Consider the following 19,472-nt stretch of genomic DNA (forward strand, 5'->3'; position numbering starts at 1 on the left):
CAAAATGTAAAGAGACTTGCAACTCGACTTAGACTTTAACATCAATGACTTGTGACTTCACTTGGACTTGAGCCTTTTGACTTGACATGACTTGCTACTTTCCCCAAAACCCAAAGCTTAAAAAGTTATTTGGGAGCGCTCCGTATCTTTCATTTTGTACGTGTCTGACTGTCTATAAGCGTGTGTGCTGCGTGTCAGCTGATGTGCTGTCAGTACAACAGCCAATCAAATTAGTTATACGTTGTTTTCATCCCACAGCATTCATCCAATCAAATTAGTTATATGCTGTTTTCATCACACAGCTCTCATCCAATCAAATTGCAGGACAACCACCGAACAAGAGTTGTCAAACAATGCGGCAGAGAGAAACAATTATGCCAAAGTTGGTTTCGTTCGGGTATAAAAACTACGACTTGGTCAACAAAAAACGAATTGCGTATGCAAATCACGCAGTTCGAATATTGCAGACGGAGACGCAACAACTTCCAACTTCGTTCGACATTTGAAGATGCACAAAGAAGGGTAAGTTTTGAATGTAAGATAACGTTTATTGGCTAAGTAACATGACTTTTATTTGCTGTGTAGTTAAATCAGTGAGGCTGTAAAGTCACTGCTAACGTTATAACCATAGACATGTTTTAAGGGTACGCAGCATCGAGTGCTACTGCCTACTGGCGCAGACGAGACGCGGGGCCGCCATCTTGGAGTGGTGATCCGCTCCACTCAGTGCAATTCATTTGTCAGGAGCAATGAACTGTCAGCGCATTTAATTCATTTTACCTCACTGAATACCACTGATTTTCACGCGGTTTTTTGTCATACGTGTAGCTATGATAACGGACACATGTTTTGGCAATTTTTGTTATTCATAGTTTGCTTAACAGTAATATAATATTCTTATACGCTATAAGTGACCAGACGTCCGAGATCAAAACTGGGAATATAATCCCAGAGAAGGGGGAAAAACGGTAAGCTATTTTTAAATTGAAGAAACAATATAATTAGGTTATATGTACATGCGTATATCCTACATAAACAATGTATGAATACATTAGATATCTATATATCTTCGGGACCTATAGACCGTATCTCTGTTGCTGCAGCAGCAGAGAGTTTATTCTGTCTTGACACTTTGTACTGATATTTTGTATTACATTCTTCCCTTAAATGATCATGTTTACAGTGATTGTTATGTATGTATTTTTTATGTATGTCGCTTTGGATAAAAGCGTCTGCCAAATACTTAAACATATATAAACACCTGAAAGTCTTTATATCAGCTAAAACCACCAATTTGTTTCACTACATTCAGAATAAAACCAAATGCTGTTTTACCCAACAATGTTAGTATTTGAATATTGTTACTTGAAGACTTATTCCTGGTTACAATTATACTCTTAAGAAGGTATTGTCTTATATTTTGCCTAAAATGAGAATGCATCATAATCAGTGGCGGCTGGTGAATTTTGTTTTAGGTGGGGCTGAAAGTTTGTAAACCAAACCCCTGTAGGGGGGTCATCCTCCCCCAGAAGATTTATTTGTGATTTTCACATACAAATATTGAAGATCTTTGCTCCTTCTCAACTCTGTGGTAATGTTATTTTCATAAAATACAACCAATAGTATGTTAATGTTTGTTTTTGCAAATGTGTTTATTCTGTAAAGGAATGAGTTAAATGTTTAAAATTGTTTAAACTATTAAAATTACTGTTAATAGTGCTATTATGAATTGCAATGTCAGCACTATTTTTTTTCCTGCTATTTCAAATGCACTTGTTTTAATAAATAAATACAGCGTTTTAAAAGCATACACATTCTGTGTAAAAATATTAGTCTGTGGTTAAAAGGACTTGAAAGGACTCGAAACTCAAAATGCAGGACTTGGGACTCGACTTGAGACTTTCCAGTCTTGACTTTGGACTTGACTCGGGACTTGCCTGTCTTGACTCGGGACTTGACTCGAGACTTGAGGGCAAAGACTTGAGACTTACTTGTGACTTGCAAAGCAATGACTTGGTCCCACCTCTGCCAATTAGTGTTATACCAAAATATATGACACTGAGGTGTATATCTGCTTAACTAGCTAAACAATCTAACATGCTAAAAAGCTAACTATAACATGGATTAAGCACCAAAATATATTACTCTGAGGTGTGTGCCTGAACAATTTGTTTAAAATTCTAGGATGCTATTGTTAACAGGCATCCAGTACTAAAATATGACTGAAGTGTATACCTTCAAAGTTAGCTATTAGCCAGCATACTAACATTAACATGCTAATAGGTATCATTTGTGAAGTAACAAAATATTGGACGCTGAGGTCTATCCCTGCAAAATTAGCAAAAAAAATAGAATGCTAGTTTGAGAATGCTAACAACTGTGTCAAGGGCCGTTTAAAAATTAGCACACTTTGGACACCCCTGCTTTAATGATTGTCAATAATAACAATGGGATAAAACCCAGACCACATGGGTTGCCCGGAACTTTAAATACAGCCACTTCAATAGAGCGCACATGACAGCGTTAGTGTGTGGGCGCTGTGATCTGTGTGGCCCCGAACAGTATTTTTTCAATTAACGTAATTTTGTAAAAAGTGCAATTTAAACATTTTTAAAAAACCTAAAAGGTATGGCAAGCATACATTTTTTTGTTTATTTCAACTATTTTCCCTAAAATACACATTGAGGCTAAAAAGTGTTGTATCCAATAACTCGATTGATACACTACTCGATTACTAGTGATGCGCGATACCACTGATTTTCTTTCCGACTCGATATCAAGTAAATTTCAGGCTGGTATCGGCAATACAGATCTGATACTTTGTGCAAATATACCTGATGTGTCTGATAAAATGTAAAAAGTTGTGTATTTAGTAAAAAAGTTTTAAAAAACGTAAGAAAAACAGAGCAAAAATGGGAATGTAATGAGATAAAGCTGACATTTCTAAACTTATAATAATAATATCACATTAAGTATGTTTTTAGCATTTTTTTAAGAATAAAAAAATAACAAAATGTCTCCCCCAAACTTGACTTTCAGTATGTGGATCTTGGTGGAAAAAGTTCAGACACCCCTGATATAAAACATTAGAAGCTCTCAAAATAAAAATAAAATATAGCTAAAATATTAACACTTTTCGTTAATTAAAAAAAATAAATTATTACTAATGAATGAATTAAAAAAACACAACAACCATGATAAACACTGTTAAATGTGTAACTAAACATTAATATTTTTGTACGGGTAGAATTTTTGACACTAGGTTATGCAGTTAAAATTTTTTATTATTATTTGTAAAATAAAATAGTAAAAAAAAAAGGAATGATATACTTAGTCACCAATAATACAAAGCTGACAATATCTGTTTTCAATATTTTTAAGTGATAAAATATCAATATGGCCCCCGCATACTTTGACTTTTCAGTGTGCGGCCCTTGATTGAAAAAGTTTGGAAACCTCTGAGCTAAAGTATCGAAAATATCGATATTTTGATTGGAAGATCGATTTTAGAGCCTAAAGAGATGGTATCGATATTTAAGTATGGATCCACAGATTACTATGGATTACTAAAATAATCGATAGCTGCAGCCCTATGGTAAACACAGCTGAAACAATATTTCAAGACGGATACAGAATATAGGCGGCAGATGACAGGAAGTTATTACGCCAACTTACTTCGTACTCCTCCTTGAAGCCGTAGCTGTCGGATGTTTTCATCAAGTTGATGTGTTGCAGGAGGTCCGCCACTCTGATGGCGGGGTGGAGCTGTCCCGTCTGGTACGGCGATTCGGTCCCTTCACAATGATAGCGAGGAACGTCCAGAAGCCGGCTGTTCTCCGCCGCCGATGCGCTGTGGTTCTCGTCTGTGGTCGGGCGGGGAACAGATGCTCAGTCCAAAGTAACTCGCATGACGTTTGCACAGGTCCTAAAAACGACGACGCTACTCCGTTCCGCTCCGGAGAACATGTTTGTGTTGGGGAACTCACCTGTGATGGGGACTACATGTCCGAGCAGCGGGAAGAGACGAGAGTAAAATGTTAAACTGTCCAACGAGTGGATTTGACAGACATGATGAAGAATCCAAGAATGGTGGGGGAAGGCAAAAAAAAAGATGATCACTCATAAATTAGCTTGTTCACCTTTTTATAAAAGATGACTTTCCTTTAGTGCGCATCTAAAAATGTGTTTTGGCAAAGCGCAAATATATTCTTTGATTTCTCAGGGAATCATGCCGATATTTAACGTCTCCGTCTCTTAATTTCCCCTCGGGGATTAATAAAGTATTTCTGATTCTGATTCCAGGGTAGAGGGAATAGTTTTCATTAAGCCTGGGCCAATAGACAGTCGGTACGATAAATAAAAAGGAATTCGATAACTTTGTCAGCATCGATAAATTGCTCTCTGTGTGCTCGCATCCAAACCGAGTGCAAGAGAGTTCACTCTGTGCATGGATCGCAGCACCTGAGCGTGTTTATTCAATAGCAGAATTAAATGAACAGAGTGAACCCTCTGGGCGGTCATCCACAACCTTTGTCTCAGCGGGTGGAGGCGGGGTCGATAAATTTCACACACTAGATGCATGGCGACTCGCCAGTGAGAAGCAGCGCAAGGCGATAAAAATTAGCAGGTACACAAAATATGATTTGGAACGAGAAAGATTGGCCAATGAACACGGATGCACGAACAAGTATGCCCAATTTGTTGGAAAGTGATGGAGCAAAACAACAAAAGAAACCACCCCACACATTTGCCAACTGGCAGAAAATCTGCATTGCAAGATGTTAAAAATGTATTGAAATGCAATTTTTACTAACAGATTGGTAGTCCTTTTTGTAAATACTTATTTAAAATAATTAAGATAGATTGACCTTCCAATTACAACAATAGAAAATACTAATGAGAAATGTTGATTGTGTTTTAAAGGGTTACTTACTTGCATTATTAGTATTCCATATTATGATTACATTTGTGCTTAATTTGGCCTCAAAATAAGGCTGACAATAATATTGTTAATCGGCAATTATATCGTCCCGAGCATCATTTCCAAAAAAAGAGAAAAGGGTCATAATTTTATGTTCATTCTTACATTCCAATTAAAACAATGCTTTCCAAAGACACAAAATGGAATTAGGTCGAATGAAATAAATAATTATATATATATATATGTACAGTATATATGATATTATGTCTATGTTTTATACATATTTATGTTTATATGTATATATGTGTATAGTTTATATACAGTATATACAGTAGGGAAGGGATTTACATGGCCCCATTCCTGGGTGGATCTCACGTGAGAAGAAGAGGGGGACTTAATCATTTTGCAATACAGTCTGCTGAAAATGATGGAAAGTGCCAATCTATATAGCAACTGACGCTGTGGTCAAAGTTGGAATTGCCACAAAAAATGTTTTAATTATCAATATGTATATTGCCATCTGGCGGCGAAAGTGGATAGAACACGCCACAAATTCTTCACGTTTCATGTATCAGGTCAACCTCTGACGAATGGTGCCTTATGAATGCCCCCCCTCCTTCTGTATATATTTAAATATAATTTATATATTTTTTATATGTGTATTTGAATTATATATATAGTATATAAATATAATAATAATATAAAAAATAAACAAATGAAAATAAAAGCCCACATTTGTCGGCAGTTTTGCAATGATTGACACGGTGTGTAATGCCAAGGCTTTGGGGTTGCCAGACGACGAACTGCTTCGTCTTCGCCGCTGCTTATTAACTGACAGTTTATTTCATCCATCCGATGCGTCCGTTTGCTCCGAGGACATGTTAGCCCGTTAATGACCGCTAAGATTTGTTGTGCCCTCGTCGGGCCAATTAACAGCCAACATGACCTGACAGCACCTTTTAATTTGCTACTTCCTGCTACCCCCCCTCCCCTAGACTCTGTGACCAGATTGGCGGGGACAGCATCTTTCGGTCCGAATCAAAAGGTTACAGAACGCTTGATCAACACAGTTCGGTGGCGGCGGTTCTTCTGGAGGCCTTGAAGCTACGTTACAATTCCAGTCAACTCCAGACGAGTGGAAAACGAATCAAAACATCCCAGCTAGGGAAAAAGCTCAGGCTTTCATGAGTTCAGCGCTGTGAATACGTCAAGTGGGAATAACACCGATGCAGTAGAGTCAAGCTGGCCAGAAATGTCCTTTTTTCCCCCATTTTTCCCCATTTTCCCCCCTCCTCTCTTCAAGCATCAGTGTCTGCTGCTCTGCGGGACGGGGAATTACACGCCTCTCAAGACAAGTCCAAACTGTGGAAATAATTAGGCCTCCGAGGAGGAGGCTTGTAATTACACTGACTATCAAAAACGCTCGGTGGGAAAAGGAAATCGTAGCGGGAACTCGGAATGATTGAACTAACAGTAAACAGTCTGATAGATGGCATGCTTACGGTGTTTTTTTTAGTCCTGCACATGAGCTATTGATGCTGCTTTTGCTAGATATAAGATGACAGATGTGGAATGTGATGGAGGCAGACAGGATCAGACATTCTTAATGGGAATTTTAGCTTACAAGACATCTACAAACACCTTTGATGGGGGGGGGGACAGGTGGCTACTATGGGATACTTGTTGGTGGGTGACATATTCAAACCCTAACGGGGGTCTCACCTAACACAGCAGTGGGGACCAGAGGATCGTTGGGCACTGCGGGGAGGAAGCAGCGTGAGCAAAAATTCGCAATTGTCCGGATGACTCCAAAAAAAGAGCTCAAAAGTCTGAAGGATTTTTAAGCTCCGACACAAACACATGGCATGTTCTCAGCGCACATTGTAACCAGTCCCTCCAGGATCTCGCGCCATTTCACACAAATTCAACTAATCCCAGCGAATTACGCACAGGCTCTCAATTGTGTCCTATCATCGTTTACACCAGACCTGGGCATTCTGCGGCCCGCGGGCCGCATCCGGCCCTTTGTGCGTCCCTGTCCGGCCCGCGTGAGGCCAATTATAAATTACAAAATAAATTAAAAAAAGTATCTATGTCGAGTGTGCAATACAACGGTGCTGCTTTTGTTTTGAAAATCGTTATTTGTATTACTTCCGTGTGGACGTATGCGTGATTGTGAGTGAATGTGAACAACTGCAATTACAAAATAAAGTTGAAAAAACATCTATGTCCTGCGCGCAATACAACTGTGCTGCTTTTATTTTGAAAAGTATTATTTATGGGCGTGTGTCCGTGTGTAACCTGCGAGTGAAGGTGCACATGCAGCGACAAGTGATGCACGGTTTACACCCGAGACGCCAAAAAGAGAAAAGTTGATGAGGAATGGCGTGTTTTCAACAACACATGAACTGCAAAGCAACGTCCCCTCACCTAAGGTGCGTGCCTGCGCAATTGCGCACTGCTCAAGCGTCCGCTGCGCGCAGCAAGTATATGCCGCGCACCAAATCAAATCCCATCTGAATTCTAAACAAAATAAACATATTTATTCTATGGAATTTTGCAATGCAACTTTGAGTGACAGTGACAACAAGCGGCCCTAACGGTGTTCGTCAACACCGTTCAATTGAACACCGTTCAATTATTGCAACGTCTATCGAGATGCTTCGAGGACAGGAATTATATCGATCACTTTATTGAACAAAACTGTTTATATTCGGACATAACCACACCAAAAACATGAGTAAAACACTTCTATCTCGAAAAACTAGTCATTTTCTGCCGTACAAACCAGGCCAAAACCAACTTGTCATCTGTCACCAACACGCATAGCACTAAACCACTGGTGCGTTTAAGGCCACACAAAAAGTCGGACAACTCAAACACCACACAAAGTTACACTATGACTCCTCAGTCATACGTGTGCTTATTTTACTGTCATTTATTATTAATGTTAATTTATATATATTAGTCATGGAATGCTGTTACACACACTATGTTGAAGTATTACTATTATTATTATTATTATTATTATTATTTATCTTACAGTATATATCAAAAATAATATTGAGCAAAATTTAATTGAAATATTGTCGATGTGGCCCTCCAGCAGTGCTCGGGTAGCTCATGCGGCCCCCGGTAAAAATTAATTGCCCACCCCTGGTTTACACTGACAGAGGTTCATTCATTCACTTATTTAGCAAATCAAATCACTGCTATAGATCGCTCTCAACATTTTCCTAATGTTCTCACTGAAAGTACAGGTAAACTACGTACAAACAAAAGTTCCCCATCGACTTTCAACGGTACGTGTACGGGATTGTCGGCAACTTGTGGACGATACGGCAGACATCAGACATTAAGGCAACAAACAGCTAAAAAAAAACCTGAACTATGCAATGCAATTTTTGGGGAAAAACAAATTCAGGCATCTCAAAAAAAATCCCCGCGAGATCCTCGGAGGACTGGAAAATTGCTGTCAATGTTCAAAAACGCTTAATATAACCCTTGTGCACCCCTATGGGCTAAAATGGGTATCACATATGCTCCTTATGTGATTTGATTGTTCAGTTTGAAGGTTAGCAGTATGGAATTTTACCAGGGAGCATTTTTTTAAATAAAATTGCATTTCTTTTTTGATGGCAACGTTGTTAGAATAGGTTATAAACAAAGTATACACACTTTCTCTCAGGACCTCTTTCGGCTCCATTGACTCCTAATATAACTATTTTTTTTAACAGACTGTTATCTCGATATATCAGTAAGCTTGTTCCATGAATTTCATTCTTGCCTATTCGAAAACAAGCAAATATTGTTTTGGGGAAATTGTGCACCTGAATCAACAGATGGCGCCAGAAACCATTAGCATAATTTTCAGAGCTTTGATGAGCGTAAATGAGTTAAACTGCCATTAAATCGCTGAAATGTAATGAAAATGATCTTTTATATATAACATGGCCGATATGTATAAAAGACTTGTGTGAATTCAATAAACTCAACCAAGTCCTGCATGCTCTCTCACATTATAGCTGAGGCATCGTAAAAATATTTGTTGTCTATCAAAATCAATAATGCCACTCTGCAATTACAAAAACACAAATATTCTATTCTGCAAATTATTTTGGAAATATTTCATATTAAATTAGTTTTGACAAAAAGGCCATGAGAATATAAACAAAAAATGTTTAAATATAAACTTTACATCAATAGATAGTGTAGATCTGAAGTTGTCAAAAGATTTCAAGCGTAAAGATCATTTTATTGCAAATTTATGACACTTTTATGAGGGGGCAGGTCCCATTTGGGTCCTAGGAGTAAGTGTGTATAGTCAATCTTAAGGTTGCACACGGGTTAAGATGCAAAAAAAAAGCACAGTGTTAAATTTGGGGTTTAGGGTTTACCCAAAACACTGATTACAAATCCATAAAATGACACGGGAATATTATGTTAATGGGAAAAACCTTAAAATGTTGCAACTTTTGCTGCAAACGTTTGAAAATATTGCTGCAAAATCAGCCTTTTTAGCCAGTGAAACCCCGGATGGCTGCGTAACCTTGAACATTCAAGCTCTCTCAAAGGAAAACAAGTCACAAAGGACAAGATAATAGTAAGTTTGACTGGAAAAGTATCAACGTACATCTGTTGTTGTGGTTGTGAGAGTCCATGAACGTCACCGCCATGGGGTCCTCAGCATGCAGAGTGCTCTGGTCCGCGTAGCTGCGATCCATGGCGTTCACCATGTGTGTCATTTCCTGCCGAGTGGTTCCGATGGCGTCCTTACGCTTCTTTGCCAGCTTCCTGTAGGAGCGGGGCAGGAAAAGACAATCAGAGTCAGGCCACTGCCAACGCGATCCTGGATTGTCATCAGCTGACCTGCAGACCGCTACCTTACTCTGTCTTGCGGGCAGACAAATATGGATGGGCATACTTATCCATGAGTCATGAGTTCATGACTTAAGCCTAGGGGGCACTATTCATCATCACCAGCGGAGGGAACTAGTTTGCCGTCTAATGTAGGGGTGGTTTTCACTTCCGATACGATTTGAGCCTTGAGTATCGGCCGATACGAGTACCGTACATGCTTTTATCATTCTGTAGTGGGGAATGTTGGAAAAGGCTTGATCAAGTGAAATTACTCAAAGAACGCTGGTAGATATTTAAAACACTAATCTGATGCTAGATTTATGCTTTCGAAATGGAGTGATAATTTGCTTTTTCGGCAGCACCGAGTGGTCACAATAATTTGTTAAATTAAGGGCGTGACGTGGTAAGTTGAATGATGCAGACACGCTTGTTACTGGATACTTTCTGCCTTGGAGACTTTGTAAGTAATATGAAATTACAATCATTTTATACTTATTTTGTTTTAAACGGCAATATTGTTCAATTAAGGACACATTTGTCACGTGTCTAGCTCAGCACTTCTCTAATAGTGGGTGCGATGCCAGGGGGCTCACATGACCCCCAAGAACATGTTTTATCAATATCGTGCTTCAAAAAGCTGTGCACTATAAAATGTGCTCATTGTCACCATTTTGATCAAATAAAATCAGCCAAAATGTTTGTTTTGTAGGTTAAACAAAGTGTTTTATGTGTTGTGCTCCTGTGTTAATGTTGCTGATCAAATTGAATGTATTATTATTCAAGGAGTATATTATATTATTTTTTTTAGTATCAAATGGTCCAAGTCAGTCAGAAAATATTTATAGTTTAAATCAGGATTTTTTATTTTTTATTTCAGGCAAATTGATGCACTTTAAACATTTTTTGTTATATACTAAAAACAATGTTGTAAATGTATTTATTTTCTTTAATGTTAAGGATTTAATGTTGGGCAGAGGTGTACTTACAATTTTATAGACAAATTATACTATTCATAGTCTCGGCAGAGTTTCAAAATGTTTTTTCTTCCTACGGAGGGGCATAACAGACACAAAAATTGAGAAGCACTGGTCTAACTTGAGTGCTATTGTGTGCTTTACTGTTGTCTATAGCTGCTAACTCCTAGTAGCCAATAGCCTACCATGTTTACCTTCTGAAAATGACTTCACTAAAATACAAGAACAACTCAAACTTGCGTGCTTAATTGGAGGACATTTGTTACCTGGTTATCCAGCTTTGCACAAGACGATTTTATCTGAACATTTTTATCCGATGTCAACATTGAAGCTGGGACACAAAGTAATTTTTAGGTCAGCGATGGCGAGTTGGGCTTCTTCAACTACGCCCATTATTCTGCTCAATTTCGACTGTGGCATCGAAACAGGAGTTCAGGACAATCAGACGGATGAATTGATGTTTAATTTTTAGTAATTCAAGGGGATTGTTGCCTAATGCCCATCCCTTAGCCTACTGACGTCAGCACGGAGTACGTGCTGCACGGTCTGGTTTAGAGCGACAACAGCAAGGCCGGGGGCTGCAGGCGGCTGATTCAAGATGCAGAAGGAGAAGAAATGTGGAGAGGATCAAAGAGAAAAAGAAAATAAACAGGCAAGAATGGCGGAAGAGAGAGAATGAATGGCAGCATGTCGCGGGCTCAAGCTTAAAGCTATGACCCTTGACCTCAGGTTAGCCCAGGAAAAACGTGTTTTTCATCTGATGGACAAATCCCAGTAGAGCAAGGCAGCGTTTACTGACAGGAAGTGTGAGTTACAAAAAAAACAGTGTTGGAGAGACGCGGACACCTAACTATTTTCCTCCACTCCACTGTCACTTAACAGTGGACTAGAGAAGCATTCCACAAAGTACACAAAGAAAAGTTGTGTTTTTTAAATAGAATGTAAAAACAATTGAGGTATTGTTTTGGTTGGTCCGATCCTTAAAACCCAAGGAACAATTTTAGAGGGTTTGTACTTCAAAGCATGACAGCGCAAGCAGGAAAGGTATTGCACCCAGAGCCATATATCAGTGCAGACAACCTGTTCTCTCGTGATGAGAATTGCATTTGGAACTCAGCTGATCCAAGACATGGATTGCAAATCTTTCAAATGCGACTTTCTTTTCATTTTTGAAGAAAACGTCTCCAAATTTTGCTGTGAAGTTGCCAGACTGATGGGAGTATACGGCTCTGACGTCTCCCCAGTACGCAGGCGGGAAACATGCTGTGGTTTTGTGCATATTTTACCTCTTCTGCCCTCAAAAACACCAACTGCACCGCTCAGGCCACGACAGACACACACAAACACACGCCCCCAGTGCCACACACCTTGTACCACAGACCAAGTGGACCAAGCGTTGCCATGGTCTCGGGTTTCAATTGGGAGCAGACAGGAAGAAGGCGGCTGTGACCACAACAATAATATTGTTTTTTATGACCATTAAACAGGCTTTGATTACCGCGGCTAGCTGAATTCCGCTGTAACAAACCACTGCTCGCACACAACTCACTTCACTACTACTAAGTACTATACTTCCCTTTTGGACTGCCAGTAATGAAGAGCACAATTTAAAAGTAAGACTAAAGTTTTAAATAATCATACCAGTAACATATTTATAGTCGTTCATAGTCATATTTAAGACTTTATACAAGACTTTGATAGGCACAGGTGACAAACTCAAGGCCCGGGGGGGGACAGATCTGGCCCATAAAGTACTTTGTATTTTATTACTAAATCAATTAGATTTCTTATTTTCCCATTTTGCCAGAAAAAATACATGTTCTGCATGAAATTGCATACTTTTTAACCTTTAATATTGCAACAAATCTATTATTATAATTTCCAAAAAATTTTTTTTGTCAAACCAAAAATAAATACTTAAGTATCTGCTTCACCTATGATTTCAAAGCACTTTATCCATCAAATGATACACTGCAAAAATAAAAAAATGTACGGTGGTTTTTACACCATTTTAACGTAAATTAAAAAACTAACACTGTTTTTTAACCATAAAATTCTGTCGACTGAGCTGCCAAGTTTTTTTAACCGTAACATCGACGCTTGTTTTTTAGGGGGAATTACTGCATATGGAAAAACGGTACACAAAAAACTGGCGGCTCAGTTGCCAGCATTAAAAAAATTCAATGGTACGGTTTTTCCATTTACAGTAACTATACATTTTAGGGTAAAATTCTGGCGGCGAAGCTGCCATTGTTTTTTCATGTACCGTAATTTGTAAAAAAAACAAAAAAAACACAGTAAGTAAAAATATACAAAATCAAATGCATATATTATTTGCTGTTATAAGCATTGGACCCTCAATGAAAACTAGTTTGACATCCCTGTTTTAAGGCCTTAAATTCAAATGATTAGATATTACACATTTAAGACCCCGCGGGTACCCTGAGAGAACATAACAGACTATTTACATTCTTAAAGGAACATTATTACGCAACATTGTTGTTATAACAGCAATATTTCTCCCATGTTCTTGAGCACCAAATGTGAGAAATATCTTCTTTGCTCTACTCTGCCACAAGTGGTGCTCACGTTGTCATTTTGTAACGTTGTGAGAAAAACCTTCATCATGGCCATTTTTACACTCACCTTCACGGATGATCATTTTGTTGAAGAAGAAGAAAAAAAAGAAAACAAGGGCTTCGCTACACATCTTAAAATAAAGCCTTGTGCAACTTAAACTATTGTTTAGTGTTGCTAACGAGGGATGTTCCGTTCAAGATTTTATGCTGCCGATTCTGATATCGATCATTCATGAGTGAGATCGCCTGATTTCAATACCAATCACATGGATTAAATGTACATTTTTACATTTTATTATTGTGAGCGCTATTGACAGTTTAACATTATCAACACAATACTGAAACTAGTTAATTCTCTTTTATTACATACAACTGTTTGATCAAGACAAAGTCAATAGTACACAATAACTAAACAAAATCAGAACCCACAATCTACTACTTTAATTATTTTGGTTTATGTCCTCAAAGTCCTCCTGGCTTTCTCTCCGTGTGTAAAATGTTTAGCATCGTCTTCCAGTGATAACGCTACTTAAGATACTAACAAATGCAGTTTCTTTGCCCTAATTGAGGTGATTATTATGAGTTTAGGGGAGCGGCTCCACACTATGTATGGAGACACATAATTAGCGGTAACCAATCATTATTATTGTACAGGCACACTTATTTTTATTCAATTATTAGGTGAGGGGAAAAACTAAACTAGAAATGTAAGAAAAAAGCGCAAAAAAATCGACATGTAATGAGAAAAAAGCTGAAATATTCTAACTATTAAATAATAATAAAAAATATAGTGCCATGTAATACATAGCTAACACAATATCTGTTTTTAGCAAAAAAATTTAAACGAAAAAACAATATGGCCCCCACATTCTTTGGCTTTTCAATATGTGGCCCTTGGTGGGAAAAGTTTAGTCACCACTGATCTAAAATATTAGAAGCTCTCAAAAGAAAAAGAAAATGTATTTAAAATAAAAACAAATTTCAGTCAATTAATTTAAAAAAAAATAACACTGACTTTTAAATTCATTGGAAATATTACAACAACCACAATAAACACTGTTAAATGTGTAACTGAACATTAATATTTTTGTACAGGCAGAATTTTTGAAACACTTATTTATTAAATTATTATATGAAAAAAATACAATTGTAAAAATATAAGAAAAAAGAGCAAAAAATCAGCATGTAAGGAAAAAAAGCTGAAATGTTTTAACTAATAATAATAATATACTTAGCGACCTATAATACAACGCTGACATAATATCTATTTTTAGCATTTTTTTCAATGAAAAAACATCACTATAGCCCCTGCATTCTTTGGCTTTTCAATGTGAGGCCCTTGGTGGAAAAAGTTTGAACTAAAGTATCAAAAGTATCAATATTATGATTGGAGAATCGATATTACAGCCAAAAGATTTGGTATCGGCGGTACCGATGATCTGCACATCACTAATAATATGAGACCATGAACTTTTGTTTACTCTTTGGTCACAGCCAGTGAGATAAGTCAGGAAGTACAGGGGGGAAAAAAAGCACCACAGACCCAAATGGGGAAGAAAATGCCTCCCTAATGTGATTCAGATCCACTCTCAGCAAAGTGTCCATGATACCTGTGACTTGATGGGTGGATGGATGATCACATGACTACATGCACACAAAGAGCTACAAGTCACAAGTGCAGCATTCTTTTTTCAATTAACACGCTCAGGCCTGTTGCCCGGTTCTGGTTCTGGTCTACTTCAGAGCGACTTTGGAGCATGTAGAGGACACCGGGGCTGAGGGCAATTCACTTTCAGTCCAGTCCTTTTTTTTCCCGACAAACGCTTGGGAATGGAGTGCATGTGATGGGGCTTTTTCACTCATTCATAAAAGATTGCCATGCAAAGTATGCAGATGTGACTGAGGCGGCAGTGAATTGTCCCCCGCCCCTGGCAGAGGGCGTCAATGAGGATGGCTTTTGGTCAGAGCTGAAAATGCGGGTTTTGCCTTGAAAAAAGTATACTGCATCTTTAAAAAAAAATAAAAATACCAACATCTAGCCGCTATAGCCCGTTAGGACGTCAGCAGCCTGACACGCTGACTGACTGTCGGGTTTGTCGTTTACTTACAGGTAATACGAGTATGAATAGTAGGTCCTCCTGGGGTTGTAAGCCAATCGGAAAGCAAAGAGACATGGGAGTCATGAATATGCAAATATGGACTGTCCCGACCAGCAGCAACAGAAACAGAAACATCATGCAAAAAGGTCTGGTTTTATCACTAAGGGCCAACACAGGTAGCTAACAACATCACCTTGCTATTGCTATCTGTCATTTTCTACCACCTAGGCTCACTTTTGAATGACGTTTTGGATCTTTAAAGATGCAGTATTGCTCAAAGTTTGAGTGACGATGGATATTGATCCCCCCACAAACCTTGATGCCACAGCTTCAAGTGAGGACACAATCATTTCAAAAAATAACTGGAAGCAGCTCAAAATGAGTTGGGTGGATCAGGCAGACAAAAAATTAAAAAAAGCAAAGCACTCATTTTCTCATAAATCAAAATAAAAAATAAACAATCCAAAGCATACGGTAGGCTTAATGTGAGTACAGTGGAATCTCAAAATAAGAGTCTCTCATTATACAAACTTTTCGATTTACGAACTGAATGAAAATATGTGCGAACAGTATACGAACGTTTCATCCACCCATTGTGGGCGGGCTGATCCATCTCTGTTAGCTACTCTGCTAATCACTACTTTGTGTGCGTTTTAAAGGGCACTTTGATGAATGTTGTTTCTTCTGACTTACAAAAATTTTGGATAGTGGTGTTAAACAATGCCAAAGTATAAGGTAAATCATAAGGTTCAGGCATTTTGAACATGCACAGACAAAAAAAGCTGTTTTTATGCATTCTTTGTATCGATGGGAGAGCGTGCAGGTGTACCTATTGCTGTGACCGGGTGAATCTAGATAATGTTTATGACAGTTTGTTTATTTTCGACTGTGTCTGCAAAAAAATATATATAATTAAATATATTTAAACAGTTTACATTTTTCAAAAGATAAATGATGAGAGTGAGGCGTGGTTTCATTCACAAGCTGGGAACGCCTCTTGAATCGAACATCTTGCAGACGAACTTAAAACAGGTTATAAAAGTGACGGTGGAGCAAAATTTACCACATAGCAAATCTAATATATATTATCTAGACCAGTGGTTCTCAAATGGGGGTACGCGTACCCCTGGGGGTACTTGAAGGTATGCCAAGGGGTACTGGAATTTTTTTTTTAATATTCTAAAAATAGCAACAATTCAAAAATCCTTTATAAATATAAATAAAAACCTATCTTTTTTTCCAAATAGTTCAAGAAAGACCACCACAAATTAGCAATATTTTGCACTGTTATACAATTAATAAATCAGAAACTGATGACATAGTGCTGTATTTTACTTCTTTATCTCTTTTTTTCAACCAAAAATGCTTTGCTCTGATTAGGGGGTACTTGAATGAAAAAAAGGTTGAGAACCACTGACCTAGACCACAAGGAAGTGTTTTAAAATCATCATAGATCCCCTTTAAGTGTTTTTTTTAGCCTTTCTACAGCATTTTTCTAGTTTTTGCTAAAAAAACAACAACAACAAAGCAGCATTGTCGACACTGCCACACCCCCGCTGTGGCCAAAGGAGATGAACTAGCAAGCTGAAGTGGATTTTATATTCCGACCTGGCTGCTAAAGTTAAAAAGTTTTATGATTTCCCATTGCGAGTGCACCACAGGACTAGTGACAGTGTGTGTGCGTGTCAACAGAGCGGTTACAAATGACAGTTTTTTTTACTTTGTTATTAAATAGAAAGTTGACCCATCACCTCCTTATTATGTTTAATATACAGTACTGTATATCACTTTATATTGTGTTCAAAGTGTACAAACCTTCACTAAAATATAGACTTTTGTTGAGCCTGGAACCCATTATTTATATTTACGTTTTTTTATGGAGAAACTTTTGCATTTCCGAAGCCTGTTCAAGAAGCAACTCGGTTCGTAAATGGAGGTTCCACTGTATCAACATGTCACATTTCCGCCAAGCTGTGATATAGTGTCTTCGAAGCTGCGTTCAAATGCCTTCACACGCTTGGAGCTTGACTGCTGCTCAGTTGCAGACACCACGCCAAGTCTCGGAACACACAAGACCTCCCTCAAAAAGGTTTTATCTGCAAAAAGTCTAAACCTCAAAAGAAGGCACAGATGCGTGAAAGTAATCAACAAGGTGAGCGACCAGTCAAACACGTGTCACGGTGCTCAACACGTGGCAGTTCCATTCGAGCAAACTCTCGGCAAAAATGGTTGTTTTGGGGGGAGAAAGGCTGATTACATTCATTGATCAAGTAAATTGAACGAGCATTCACTGTTGCACGTAATTCAATTTGATTCATTATTTGAGTGAGAGTGTAATTACATGTTCGGACGTGTTTTGTTTTTAACGTGGCGAACCCACACTCCCACCGCCACCCAGGTAACCTGAGCGAAGCCTTTTATTCAAAAGTCTAAAGAGGAACAATATGGTAATTATCTCACAGATACATGTACAGTAATCCCTCATTTATAGATTTTAATTCACTTCCTAAATCGTTTTTTTTTTAACATTATGAGAGACATATGGACATGACGCAACACCCTTTAGTCACCTTTAAACAGCAGTGGTTTTTAAACTTTTTTCACCAAGTACCAGCTCAGTAAACACCCGTCTCGATATAGTAGCGTAGTATGCCTGAGTAGTCATTCAAAACAAAGCAGAAGTTTTATTTAACAAGTATATTTCATATTTTTTGGCCACTGTAATATTACACACAGTTTCAACAGTAACACTGTGTTTGAACATAAGAAAATAAATAACTGTAATAAAACACTTGCTCCCTCTTGATCCACGCTTCTACTTGCGGATTTAAGCCAGGACAGTAGTTGTGTCGTACTTGTCATTAATAAGAAAAACAACCTCTGCCTTTTCCCATCACAGCCTGTAGCTACAAACGGCGGGTAACCGTCCGTCAGCGGGAACCGGAAGGAACGTGTGCATACTCTACGCATGGCTACCCATAAGCACTTGCAAACTTTTTAAATTAAGTTTATTTGTATCTTCTTTCATTTTCTTATGTTGTAATGGACTGGGTCCAATGTGAAGTTCCACTTGTAGTTTATTCAATGTTTAAATAAACAGGTGTTGAGGTTTCCTACGGCCTTGAAGGACTTCGTTGTTACATGCAGCTTTCCCTGCCAATGTTTGTCTTTGTTTAAGTGGGTTCTGTGTGTTGATTGGCTGGCTGACAGGCCGGGAAAAGGGCGAACGTGAGCAGGGAACATTGGATTCCCACGCGTGTCGAGTGATAGAAATGACGGTTCTGTTTGTGTCTTAATTGTTTATTCTGGCGTCGACTGCGGCCTACAGTAGTCGGTTTGATGAACCTTTGATAACGGCTCGAGTCACGTCGTTACAATATTTAATTAAGTGATTATTTGGCGTAGCAATAGATGGAGCCCTCCTACCCCCAGTTCAGAATCACTGCAATATACTGTTTGAGGCTGAGCCAATCGGTGGCCATGATACTGAACAAAGTAATCTGATTGGTTTGGTCTCATCTAGTGGCCAATACTATTGTAGTATTGATATTTTTAGTCTAGTAATTTTTATGCTTGAAAATGCTTAGTTTAGGACCAGAAAGTTGTAAAATTTGCTTTCAAAAATACAAAAATATACCTTTTTTAAAAAAAAATTTTTTTAAGTGAAGCGAGCTTTCACTTTCTGTTTAGCATTCTTCCCTAGTGTGAGATTAGTGTAAAGCCTGTCCTAAACTAGAGTGTGTGATTGCAGTCGCCTAGCAGCACATGGAAAATATGTTCATTAATAATGCGGAATTGTATTTCCTCTTGAACGGTTTGAAGCGGTCCTACAAAGACTTTGAACTAAATGGTGTTTTATCTGCTAACAATGTTCCTGAATAAGGCCTGCTGCAGTGCCAATATCAACTTCCACAACTTGCAGCTGCGTTCAGTGACCACATGGTGGAGCTCTGCACCAAACATTTACAAATGACTTTCCTCAGCCTCTCCTCCTCCTCTTGTGTTCTGCAGGCCCAAACTAAGGAAGATTATGTGTAAT

The 19,472-nt window shown here is 38.2% G+C and overlaps 1 protein-coding gene across 9 annotated transcripts in view; it reads right to left on the reverse strand.

The window, feature by feature from the left end:
- The window catches only part of ptprk (protein tyrosine phosphatase receptor type K), a 213,173-nt gene that overhangs the window by 29,275 nt on the left and 164,426 nt on the right, over positions 1 to 19,472 (reverse strand). For 6 of the 9 annotated variants that reach the window (XM_062033962.1, XM_062033961.1, XM_062033960.1 and 3 more), the window contains exons 22-24: positions 15,443 to 15,472; positions 9,555 to 9,715; positions 3,676 to 3,863 (exon numbers count right to left, since the gene is read on the reverse strand). In XM_062033962.1, the coding sequence (XP_061889946.1) occupies positions 3,676 to 3,863; positions 9,555 to 9,715; positions 15,443 to 15,472 (379 nt within the window). Of the gene's footprint in view, positions 1 to 3,675; positions 3,864 to 3,986; positions 3,999 to 6,643; positions 6,680 to 9,554; positions 9,716 to 15,442; positions 15,473 to 19,472 lie in introns of all 9 variants that reach the window. The other 3 variants (XM_062033968.1, XM_062033967.1, XM_062033969.1) reach the window with 2 other exon arrangements.

Source organism: Entelurus aequoreus, linkage group LG23, assembly GCF_033978785.1.
Source record: "Entelurus aequoreus isolate RoL-2023_Sb linkage group LG23, RoL_Eaeq_v1.1, whole genome shotgun sequence".
Classification (NCBI taxonomy): Eukaryota; Metazoa; Chordata; class Actinopteri; order Syngnathiformes; family Syngnathidae; genus Entelurus; species Entelurus aequoreus.